This window comes from Cololabis saira, chromosome 13 (assembly GCF_033807715.1).
Source record: "Cololabis saira isolate AMF1-May2022 chromosome 13, fColSai1.1, whole genome shotgun sequence".
Lineage (NCBI taxonomy): Eukaryota > Metazoa > Chordata > Actinopteri > Beloniformes > Belonidae > Cololabis > Cololabis saira.
Window position 1 is genome coordinate 31,162,982 of NC_084599.1, and position 11,524 is coordinate 31,174,505.

The following is an 11,524-nucleotide window of genomic DNA, read 5'->3' on the forward strand; positions in this document are numbered from 1 at the left end:
CTCTTCTGCCACCTTGTGTTCAACTTGAAAATGAGAGCATATGAATAAAACACTAACTACTGTAAAGAAAAACTAGTGTGGATATGCAAAATTTAAATCTGAGCAAATCTTCACCATTTTATATTCTGTTTGACTACTAAGTAACGTTTTAGGTGTTCAGCTGCAGATAAGAGAAGTCCCCACAGAGATCCTCATAAAACTGTGTAAATTCTGAGACCTGAAATGGCACAGTCAAAATGATGCACCATTTGGATAACTTTAAAAACAAATCTTTATTTAAAAAGAAAAGTACACACAATTTATAACAGAAACAGAGCAAATGTCAACATATTTGACTATAATCTTTCCAGCCCGCCACAAGATGGCAATATTTTAGCTTGTATACAGTATGTATGGTAACTACAGTAACTGTTCTTTATTATGGAGGCTTGGCTTTTATGTCCCAGATCTGGATGCAGTGGTCGTTTTGTTGTTTTCAGAAGAGGGGGAAAAAAAGAAATAAATAAAAAAAAAAAAACAATGTTCTGGTTCCACATAGCCGCTTGTTGAAGAATTAATCCAGTCCAGGAGGGAGGCTTAGTGAAGCTGCTGGGTATCAGTCTAAAAAGTATTGCGTGATTCTGTGGATCGATGCTGGATAGCCAGTTTGCCGTAGCCGCCTCTGGCTGGGTCGTAATCCTGTCTGTACTCATCTCTCACCTACACAAGAAGGAAACAGCCACAGGAAAGATTAAATGCACAGAGATGAGCAAAGGGGGGGGGAAAAGAATAAAAAGTTTTCCATTTATATTATAATTATTTCAGAACCTGACTCAATTTAGTTGATTTAATAACTTTCAGATGATTCAAAAGTATTTATTACAGTACATTGTATTGCTATGGTAGTTTATTTCCTAGGATGCTGATATAGTCTCCACTGTGAGACACTTCAACATCACACATGACCTTAAGACAGGGCTTCAATCTTTTACTCGTCTCTTCCATACATAGTTTACTCTTAACTTATGGGAATCGTTGTTCATTGCCAGCGTTAAATTATCACAGAAAGCAATGCAAAAGTCAGATGTATTTACATAATGTGATAGAAAATATGAACTCCACAGTTTTGTAATATGCACAGCATATAAAACTCTTAAATCATTCCTTTAAACCCTTTAGATATGATTAACTGCTTCACAAATACCATGGCAAAGAAAAACAATGAAATAATCTTCTGGAGGAGCGACGGAGAGGGCTCGTTCTTCTTAAAGACACCATTAAAATGTCTAACTTTTGTTTTGCAAAAGTTGCATCTTTGATAGATTGTAACTTAAGGCAAACAAATGACAAAATTATAGAATATAGATGTGGCTTATGCCTGGTATTAACATTTGCTCAGAGTTATCTGATCAAAAGGAGACAGATTTAAGATGGAACCTAAGATGCATTTGAGAACACAGTGAGATCAGGTCACAGACATTGGGGGGGGGTCTCAGGCTCAGCCACGTGTTCCCCAATACTTTTAGAATGTAAACATGTGTCCTCGTCCACATTGGAGAGCATTCATGCACCATCGTCACATTTAAGTGCAAAACAATCAGGAGCCAAAACAGCCAATAAAGACACAGAACAACAATGTCATTGATTCGATTGTGTTGTTTTGATTTTTCCAACCTTAGTTCTTTTAATTTCCTGACCCATTCCTTTTGTGTTCCAGTCTGTCCGAGGCCTCTTGTTATCTTCTATGTTTTTATACGTGTGCTAGTTGCCATAACAGTTGTATACAGACAAGTTAATCTGTTTCATAAGTAGGGATGGGAATCGAGAACCGGTTCTTGTTGAGAACCGGTTCCCAGTGTTTCAATTCCTTGGAATCGTTTGCCTTTTTCCCCAAACGATTCCCTTATCGATTCCAGTGGGCGTGAATGACGTCACCAAGCACGTTGCGCCACGTGCGCATTCGCGCACAGCAGGAAAACACGGGGACAAAGAGGCATAAACGCTCGAAAGTTTGGTTACATTTTACCAAAAAGGATGACAACAGGGCGACAGTACTTGCAATGTGGACATTTCAACAAAGGGACTCGTTAGGACTCGGCCGACTGATGAGCTGGGAGCGCAGAGTCAGCCGGCGTGTGGTAAGGCTGATTTATGGTTCCGCGTTAAACCAACGCACCAACACGCACCGTACGGCGCGCGTCGCCGCGTACCCTACGCCGTAGGCTCTGCGTCGATTTAACGCGGAACCATAAATCATGCTTTATATTAGAAGAGCTGCGCCAAGCGGATGAGCCGGGCGCTCCGAGGCTCCGGCGGACAGCGGAGCTCCTGACAGCTGCAGCATCAGCTCATCTATGGAGAAGTTAAAGAGCATATACCGCTAGATTCTCCTTTCATCAAGGCAGGGAAGAGTATCAGGCCAGAATAGATGAATGTTACCAGCAGTGACTAAGTTTGTGGTGTTGAACATGTTACTGGATATTCTTGTGTAATTGCTACAAAATAATTTGTTGTTCTTCGTTAATTTCTACAGAAGAATATTTATTTTATTATTATTTTATATTAAATACATATTTTACTGTATATTACAAATCATTTTGTGGGGACCCCCTGGCACCATCGAGGAGCCCAAGGCTGGGGGCATCTTAAGACCTCACTTATATTTTTTTTGTTCAAAGATATAAAAGTTTTATATCTTTGAACAAAAAAGATCGGAGAAACAAAGAAATTGAAACAAAGAAACAATTTTAGTATCAACTTTGTTTTATTAAAACAAAGTTGATACTAAAATTGTTTCTTTTTAGTATTTTAGTATCAACTTTGTTTTATTAAAACAAAGTTGATACTAAAATTGTTTCTTCTCCTTTTTTCCAAATGAGAATCGATAAGAGAATCGATAAAGAATCGAAAAGCAGAATCGATAAGAGAATCGGAATCGAAAAAATCTTATCAATTCCCATCCCTATTCATAAGGCCCAATAAAAACAAAATAAAGAAGTCTTTGTAGGCATATTTCATGTCCGTGCTTATTTGCAGGCAGCAGCCATTTGAGATGCTTACAGACATGCTAATGTCAGGTGTGAGACAAGACAGTTGCCTGTATTTTATCAGCAAATTTAAGACTAATATTTATACCAGTTCTAAACAGGTCCATAAAGAAAAAGAAAGTTATCCGAGAAGACTTTCAGTGAGAAATAAGCAGATCTTTCCAGCCAATATCTCATTTCAGGAATGTTTTCACTTCAGTCAAGTTAACGCTTGATTGAACAAAGGCACAATTGTTTTAGTTTTACAGGTCCTTTCCGTCTGTGATCAAGTTTCTTTAGAGGTAAATTCAGCAAACCAGTATTTTTTTCCCCTTCATATTTATTAAACTACTCCACTACTTACATTTACAATCCACAAGGAAGAGAATTTTGTAGCACTATGAAAGTGGACATGACTGCATGTTTGTGCACAGAACACACTTTAATTTTTATTTCAAACACTGTAAGAATGTTATTTTTCAAAGGTTGTAGTTTATTATAAAAGATATTTTTTATGTTTAAAAATGTCATGAGCACTGATTATTTAAATGTGAATACAGTGAGTCATTACTCTAATGACACACAATACTGTGCTTCAATATTTGCCAAAAGTGCTGCAGTGCAAAAAATATAATTTTTTTCAATATGCGATCAAATGGTCACTAATTGTTCAAGGTTTCTGAGTCATAACTCTTACCTGTCCTCCTGATTTTCCACGGCCGTACTGCCGACCCTCCTTAAAACCTGCATCCCAGTCTGTCCTAATGATGCGGTCGTCCAGCCGTGTGCCATTAACGAAGCGCATGGCATTTTCGGCACCCGTTCGTGTGTAGTATCTGGTACAGCAGCAGTCAAGGTATGCAGATTGTGAAGCCCTCATTGGGGGTGTATTCAGTCTGTGCATGCTCAAATAAAAACAGACATTAATGCTTCTTCCACACAAAAGTCGCCTGAACTCAATGTGCTACGGTTAAAACTTTACTGCAAGTTATGGTGATCTACCTAGTTTCAAAAGAGAGCCACCTTTGTTTCCCTGGAAATCCTGGCTTTAGAATTGACAAATCTCAGTAATCTCACATAGTAATATATATACACTTTAGGTCATTATACACAAAGGGAGACACATTGTCGATTCTGTATCGGTGGTTTTGTTTCTGTGGATGGAGTTGAAATAATCTAATTTGTCCCAGATGTTTGAAAGGATACTCAACAAAGCAGAATCCACAGGCCGTCTTCTTGACTTTATCCAGACCAATGATGATGCGTTTGACATCTCCACATTTAGCAAACAGCTCATGTACCTGTTTATTAGTTACCAGAACAAAAACACCACAATGGGCATCCTCATTAAAATGTTTGTGATTGATATTAACTTCAACATCATCCAATAAGAACGGTCTCTAATTGTGAATACAAAATTCAAAGGGACATCCAGCTTAGATTTAACAAACCTTTTCAATCATCAGAATATCAAGTAATGCAGAGCTACATTTTTAATTCATAAATGTCATTAAATAGTCTAAAGTTGGATTTGATAATTAAACCATTTGTCACAAACCTTGATACCGAGTTTAAAGGGATGATCTTACCTGCTCCTCAGTGGTGTAGAAGGACAGATTCCCCACATATAACGTGTTGCTCTGCTTCAGCAGCTTCTCCTGGTCATAGCGGTTACCCTGGCACACAAGCAAAGTTAAAAAAGAGATAAATTTAGCTCATCCCATCTTTAAAAACATTATTTAATGAGGCATCTAAACCACAAATGTCTCCAGTCTTGATGGTAACTTGCAACACATACAATAATGATGTTTATTTCTATAAAATTATATGAAGTTTCAGCTACATCAGTATGGAAAAAAGTGAAGTACTGTATTAATTTATCAGCATGAGAAATATACTCATTAAACCCTATATTCATCTTCAGGTGTTTTTTTTTCCTTTTTCTCAGTCTTTCTTTGCCACTTTATCAAACTCACATTGAAATTCTTCGATAAACTTCTGTTACGTTGACAGGACTTTATCAAAACGAAAAAGTGTTTCATAAATTATATATTTATTTATTCATATATATATATATATATATATATATATATATATATATATATATATTTATTTATTTTTTTTAAATATGGGTTCGTCTGTTTTGAGATCAAATAAAAAAAAAATATATGTATAATTTTTTTTTATAAAAAATATAAAAACTGTAAGGGCCTCCAAGTACACAACCATAACTCCAACCTCAGAAATAATTGCAGTACACATATTCAGTCCATTATGTTTCACAGGTGTTCTTAAGAGCCCAATAAGGGTATTTAAACATATGAGTAAAATAAATGCACAACGTGTGATGTAGAAACCAAGTGTGAAGAATTGTAATGAAGGAAAAGTCCCAAAATATCTATACATCTGTAATGAATGACAACACTTCTCCAGAAAGACGTCTCTGGAAATTTAAAAAATATTTTTAAATGCATGGCCAAATAAAACTGAAAAGGGTAAAAATGTTTCAAATGATGCTTTAAGGTTCTTTTGATTCATCTCAAACTGCAAGCTTATTAAAGGGAAGAAAGTAATTAGGAATATTGTGATAATTTCGCTCTAAGGGCAACATCCATTCACTAAAAAGGCATAACCCTGGAGATAGTAATTAGGATTTAAGTTTATAGATAATTAGAATGCACACGTGATATATTCTTATAAAATAAATAAAAAAAGAGGGAAGTCTGTTACCAGGATAACGGTTCAGTCTGATAATCATCTCCTTTATCACTGACCACAGTTCAAACACTAAACCGTGAAGAAAAAGACTATCTTCGATTAAAAAGTCAATATTCAATTTTAACACGTAAACTTTAAAATTAAACCTTTGGTCGCTCGGCGGTAAAACGTGCAGCTGCTTTTAGCAGGCGAGATAAACCTTCACCTTCCCGTTAAACTAATCCAGCACAGGCGGAGATGAAGGTCAATCTGTCACTTACCTTAAAGTGTTGATCTCTATATTGGCTAATTTCAGTATAAGAATCACTAGTTAAAGCGTTTAGTTTAGCAGACATGCTGAAGTTTTAACAAAAAAGCTATGCAGCTCCTTCTGGTTCACTTTCCGTCCACTTAATGGTTCCGGGTGGAACCATTTCATCGGCTGATGTTAGTTCCGCCTGTTGGTCGCTCTATTCATAAAAATACTAGCGCTGGTCACGTGTTCGTAGGAACCAGTCAATGTTTTACACGCGTTGAAGTTGACCCGCTTATTATGCTTTACTTCAAAAACTATTACGATTTGAAAACTCGAAACCATTATTAAACATTTTGTGATTTTTACTCATAACATTTAAACCAATAACTCAGTATAATGAACAACATAGTCTATTATTAATATACAAATGACATATGCAGAAGGAATGTATATGTAGAAAAATTAATATTACAACTAATCAAATAAAAGAAGAAAAAAGTTTGTACAAGTTTGTAAAGATACATAACTTTTGAACCTTTAAAGTAAGTGTGTGAAATGTGGAACTTTGCTACTGGCTGCAGTTGACTACCAAGCAAACTGCTCCGTTTTAATTTCTTTCAATTTAACTTTTATTCGCCACCTATATTTTCTGTTTGCTTGTTTTACTAATATTGACAAACAATTGTGAAGTTGACATAATACAATAATGTTTGTATATCTTTCTGATTTTTACAAATATATTGCTGTAGAAAGTGACTTATTTACATATATTTTGGATATACTGTAGTCTTACGTATTTCAAATATTTTATCTGCCTTTGATGGCTAAATGTTTTCTAGCAATACTTTGATTCTCAAAGGAAATGTAGATGTCAGTATAATACATGAAATATAGTACATTGATAGTAGATAACAAAAAAGTTTAGTTCCTGAAAAACACTTTCTAAATTGCTTCACAATTAGTGCTTATATAAACTGTATAAGATTAATTCAAACCATGTATAAAACATCCTCACAACCGGGACATAGTAATCATGTCTAAAATCCAACATGAATTATCAAACAGTAGATGTTTGTGGCAAAAAATAAAAAAACAACACTAGTTTAAGGGTCACCATGAGGTCAATGTTTTATTTTTAAATCACATACTCATTGAGAAAAATGACCTTTCACTATCCTGACCTCGGTCTGGTTAACAGTGTAAATTCATTGTAAAAGAAAAAAACAGAGATGTCAATTAACCTGCTTAGAAAACACATGAAAATAAAGATGCCAATGATGAAGCAGCAGGGCACTGTGATCACCAGGGCTCTGCAGGGCTGGACTTAGCTGCTGACTGTCAGCTCTCCTCGTGTTTACCACACCAGCCGTCAGTTCTCGTATCATAAAACAACCAAAGTCCAATACATCAGGTCACAATGATCGAAGCCAATAAAAAAAGGAGAGAATGGCTCAGTGTTGACTTGACTCTGAGATTTTCCCTCCACCCTTCATCAAACGGTCTCCACCTAATGCTGCAGCACCTCCTGGAACCTGAAAGACAGGAGATAAAACAATAACTTAACAGATGATAAACATATCTCAGTCTGATCCATGAGAAGCCTCAAAGGCAAACCGCAAACAGGCGCATAATAACATCTGTGTCACCGACGGTGTATCCGAAGTCAAATCCATTGTTTTTCTAAACTGTCAATTAAACCTGATTCTGATTCTGATTTAACACATTGCCTTGTACTAAGCAGGACTTCTGTCACAGGCAACATGCAGATTGTTTTTGTTTCACAATGCATCTATGTACAAATTTACTTAGGTTCAAAAAAATGTATAAAGATAAAATATTTAAGTTATATGATCATGAATAGGCTGGGACTTAAACAGTACTATTGATATATGTGGTTGGTTTCTATTTAAGTGTATATTTTATTGTAAATATTGGTTACATTGACTGTTCTTTTTGTTTTGGTATTGAATAAGGGGCAGGTAAAATAAGACTTGTCTTCATCCTGCTCCTTTTCGGTCATGGGTGTGTAGATTGAAGTGTACAAATGTACTACTGTAATATTGTCAAACTATGCACTACCATGCACGAAATAAATAAATAAATAAATAAATAAATGCATCTACAAAGTGGAATAACAGTAATGTTTACGTGCAGTTAAAGGGCTCCAGTAGGTTTTCAAAATACCAAAGAAATGATATGACTGAAGAGACTAAAATTGTGTTTCCTTCAAAATTCTGAGGTATTTTTCACTTGAAAAGAAATTTCTAAAACTTGCCTTTACCCTAAAGCAAGCTGGGATCAACCCCAGCAGACCTCTGAGTAAGAATAAACAAGTGTGGATAAGCTCTTTTAACTCTGGTTCTCAAGCCAGGTTATTTTCATCTTTAGTGTTCTACAGCAGCTGGCATCTCCAGTGTGTTGCACTGTTTCCACCTTCAATTTCAGCCTCTCTGAAGTCCATTTGTCTTCAAGAATCCAAATATCTGCTGCTAAAGAAATATTGGTAGTATGATGGAAACCACCACATACTCTATCGCTGGATCACTGGTGGCATCTTCTGATGGATATTTTAACCCTTGAGCTCTCTGTTGCACGGCCTCATGGAGCAAAAGAAAAGACCTTAAACTCTGGTCAGAAGCCATCAGAGCTGTGAAGTCTTGACTATAAAGGGGGAGGGGATGGTGCAGCTCACTCACTGGGGTGGGAGGGTTTTTCTTTTTGTTTTTGTTGATTAATTGCTAGTATTGGGATGTGTATGCGAGGGTGTGCGTGTGGATGTGAATGTGTGTTTGTGTGAGAGCGCGTATGTGGGTCCAGGAGGAGACATACAAGTATAAATATGTGCAGTATACAGGACTGTCTCAGAAAATTAGAATATTGTGATAAAGTTCTTTATTTTCTGTAATGCAATTAAAAAAAACAAAGATGTCATACATTCTGGATTCATTACAAATTAACTGAAATATTGCAAGCCTTTTATTATTTAAATATTGCTGATTATGGTTTACAGTTTAAGATTCCCAGAATATTCTAATTTTTTGAGATAGGATATTTGAGTTTTCTTAAGCTGTAAGCCATGATCAACAATATTAAAATAATAAAAGGCTTGCAATATTTCAGTTGATTTGTAATGAATCCAGAATGTATGACATTTTTGTTTTTGTAATTGCATTACAGAAAATCACAATATTCTAATTTTCTGAGACAGTCCTGTATGAAATGTTTTTGTTTTTTTCTAACTGTTGTAATACATTTTTGCCCGTTTTTTTTGTCGTTTGTTCTTTTCAAATGTATAATGGGCATGCTGCTACAACAAAATGTATAGAGCTTTACTCAAGTAAAAGTATAAAAGTACTGGTTTCAAAACTACTTAAAGTATAAAAGTAAAAGTAATGTAAGGGGGAAAAAAGCCATTAAGGACAAAAGCCATTGAAAATGAATGCATCTTAGTATAATGCAAATATATTAAAGAACCATATATGTGTACTATTGAGCATTAACATGGGTTTCAGAGAGCAGAAGATATGATGACTAGTTGCCTATAAGTATTGTAATGGTGCAAAAAGTCAAACTTCAGAGGCATGTTATCATTTATCCTAACCTTTATTGGAATGTACATCCAAGTTTAGTTGCAGGAATCTGAGGGAACGGATGTAAGAACAAAACTGGACAAGAACATCTGAAACAACCACAACCAAATTCACTCTATCGGGATGGAGCAATTTAACTGGATAGTTTAGTTTTAAAGGCCGAAATGAAATAGAGTAACGAGGCTGTTTTTAAAATGTAAGGAGTAAAAAGTACAGATAATTGTGTGAAAATGTAAGGAGTAAAAGTAAAAAGTCGTCTGAAAAATAATTACTCCAGTGAAGTATACATTTCTACTTAAGTAAGGTAACGAAGTATTTGTACTTCGTTACTTGACACCTCTGGAAGTAACAGTACTTTTACTTGAGTACAATTTTTGGCTACTCTACCCACCACCTCTGATTATGAGCGACACTTGGTAACCAGAACTTACAATAAAGCCCATCATCCTCTCCCCGTGTGTCTCGGTCAGAGGTCGGACCTCCGGTCGATGCTGAGCAGCTCCACCTCGAAGATGAGCGTGGCTCCGCCGGGGATCTTGGGCGGAGCTCCGCGGTCTCCGTAGCCCAGCTCCGCGGGGATCACCAGCTTCCTCTTCTCGCCCTCGCACATGCCCAGCAGGCCCTGGTCCCAGCCCTTGATCACCTGGCCGGTGCCCAGCGTGAAGGTGAAGGGCCTGTCCCGGGGGATGCTGCTGTCGAACTCGGTGCCGTCCTCCAGCTTGCCGGTGTAGTGCATGTGCAGCACGTCGCCCTTACGGGACTTCACGGCGCAGTTGTCCACGCGTTTCTTGATGCCGATCTGCAGCTTCTTCTTGTCGGCTCCGCGCACAACCAGGGACAAGCCCGCCAGCGCCAGCAGCAGCAGCACCCGCATGGCTCCAGAAACTGGTCGGAAAACCCGAAAAACGCACCGGGTGCAAAAGTGAACGGATGAAAGAAAAAGGGGGACGTGAGCTGGAAAATAATCTCCGAAGGCGGATGTGCATGCAGTTGAAGTGGTGTTACCACGTAAAGAGTCCGGAGAGGAGATTTGAGGATCTTGATTTGAGTTTTATTTATTTATTTTGATTTTACGTGTAATGTTGCGTTTTAACTATTTAAAAAAATTCCAAATTACAATTGCAAATCTTATGAGACTGTAAAACCCGAGAGCAAAAAAAAAAATTGTTTCAAATAAATGACAGTATTATAATTATTATTATTAGTAGTAGTAGTATTAGTAGTAGTAGTAGTAGTAGTAGTAGTAGTATTATATTTATGTATTATTATATTATCCGTTTTTTTTGTGTTTACTATTTTTTCTCTTGTACATTACTCATTTTTCTACATTTTATATTGCTCTTTTTTATTATTTAGCTATTTATTGGTTATTTCTATTTTAATTTTTTGTATAAACCGTTGAGCGTGTGTGTGTTTGGCTGCTGCACAATTGAATTTCTCCTCTGGGAGATCAATAAAGTCTTCTATTCTATTCTATTCTATTCTATTCTATTCTATTCTATTCTATTAGTAGTATTAGTAGCAGTAGTATTAGTCGTATTATTATTATTATTATTATTATAATTATTATTATTAGTAGTAGTAGTAGTAGTAGTATTAGTAGCAGCAGTAGTAGTAGTAGTAGTAGTAGTAGTAGTAGTAGTAATTATACATTTTTCTTCAAAATACATTTCACTTTAAAAAAAATGCATTATTGTTGTATTTTCTTCATCAGAACATCAGAAGAAAGATCGTAGTACTGAAGTATCAGATCTAACCCTTGAAGATATGTCGGTGGAAAAAGACGGGGAGAGAAAAAAGTAGAAATGCAGACACATTTTTCTTTCTTGTCTCAAAATGCATTTAAGATGTTGAATAATATTTAAACATCCGACTGGATTATGAGCTACTGCAGTCAAATAAGTTATTATGGAATGTTGTATTATGGAATTAGAAGAAGAAAATCCTCTAAATGATTGGTATAATAACACTTTCTT

General features: G+C 36.1%; 2 protein-coding genes across 3 annotated transcripts; both read right to left on the reverse strand.

Annotated features, from left to right (window-relative positions):
• Window positions 1–253: 253 nt before the first annotated feature.
• ncbp2 (nuclear cap binding protein subunit 2) lies at window positions 254–6,132 on the reverse strand. The gene is made up of 5 exons (XM_061737219.1): window positions 5,984–6,132; window positions 4,595–4,681; window positions 4,212–4,306; window positions 3,703–3,841; window positions 254–699 (listed from the first exon to the last, which is right to left on the reverse strand). The coding sequence occupies exons 1-5, from the start codon at window positions 6,056–6,058 to the stop codon at window positions 601–603; spliced, it is 495 nt and encodes a 164-aa protein (XP_061593203.1). The 5' UTR covers window positions 6,059–6,132; the 3' UTR covers window positions 254–600.
• A 928-nt stretch (window positions 6,133–7,060) lies between these two features.
• On the reverse strand, window positions 7,061–10,544 carry fkbp2 (FKBP prolyl isomerase 2). 2 transcript variants are annotated; one of them, XM_061737220.1, is made up of 2 exons: window positions 10,028–10,544; window positions 7,061–7,490 (listed from the first exon to the last, which is right to left on the reverse strand). In XM_061737220.1, exons 1-2 carry the CDS (start codon window positions 10,420–10,422, stop codon window positions 7,466–7,468), a joined length of 420 nt encoding a protein of 139 aa, XP_061593204.1. In that variant the 5' UTR covers window positions 10,423–10,544; the 3' UTR covers window positions 7,061–7,465. The 2 variants fall into 2 exon arrangements, with proteins under 2 accessions (XP_061593204.1, XP_061593206.1); XM_061737222.1 differs by having other exon boundaries at window positions 9,980–10,543.
• Between the last annotated feature and the right edge of the window lie 980 nt (window positions 10,545–11,524).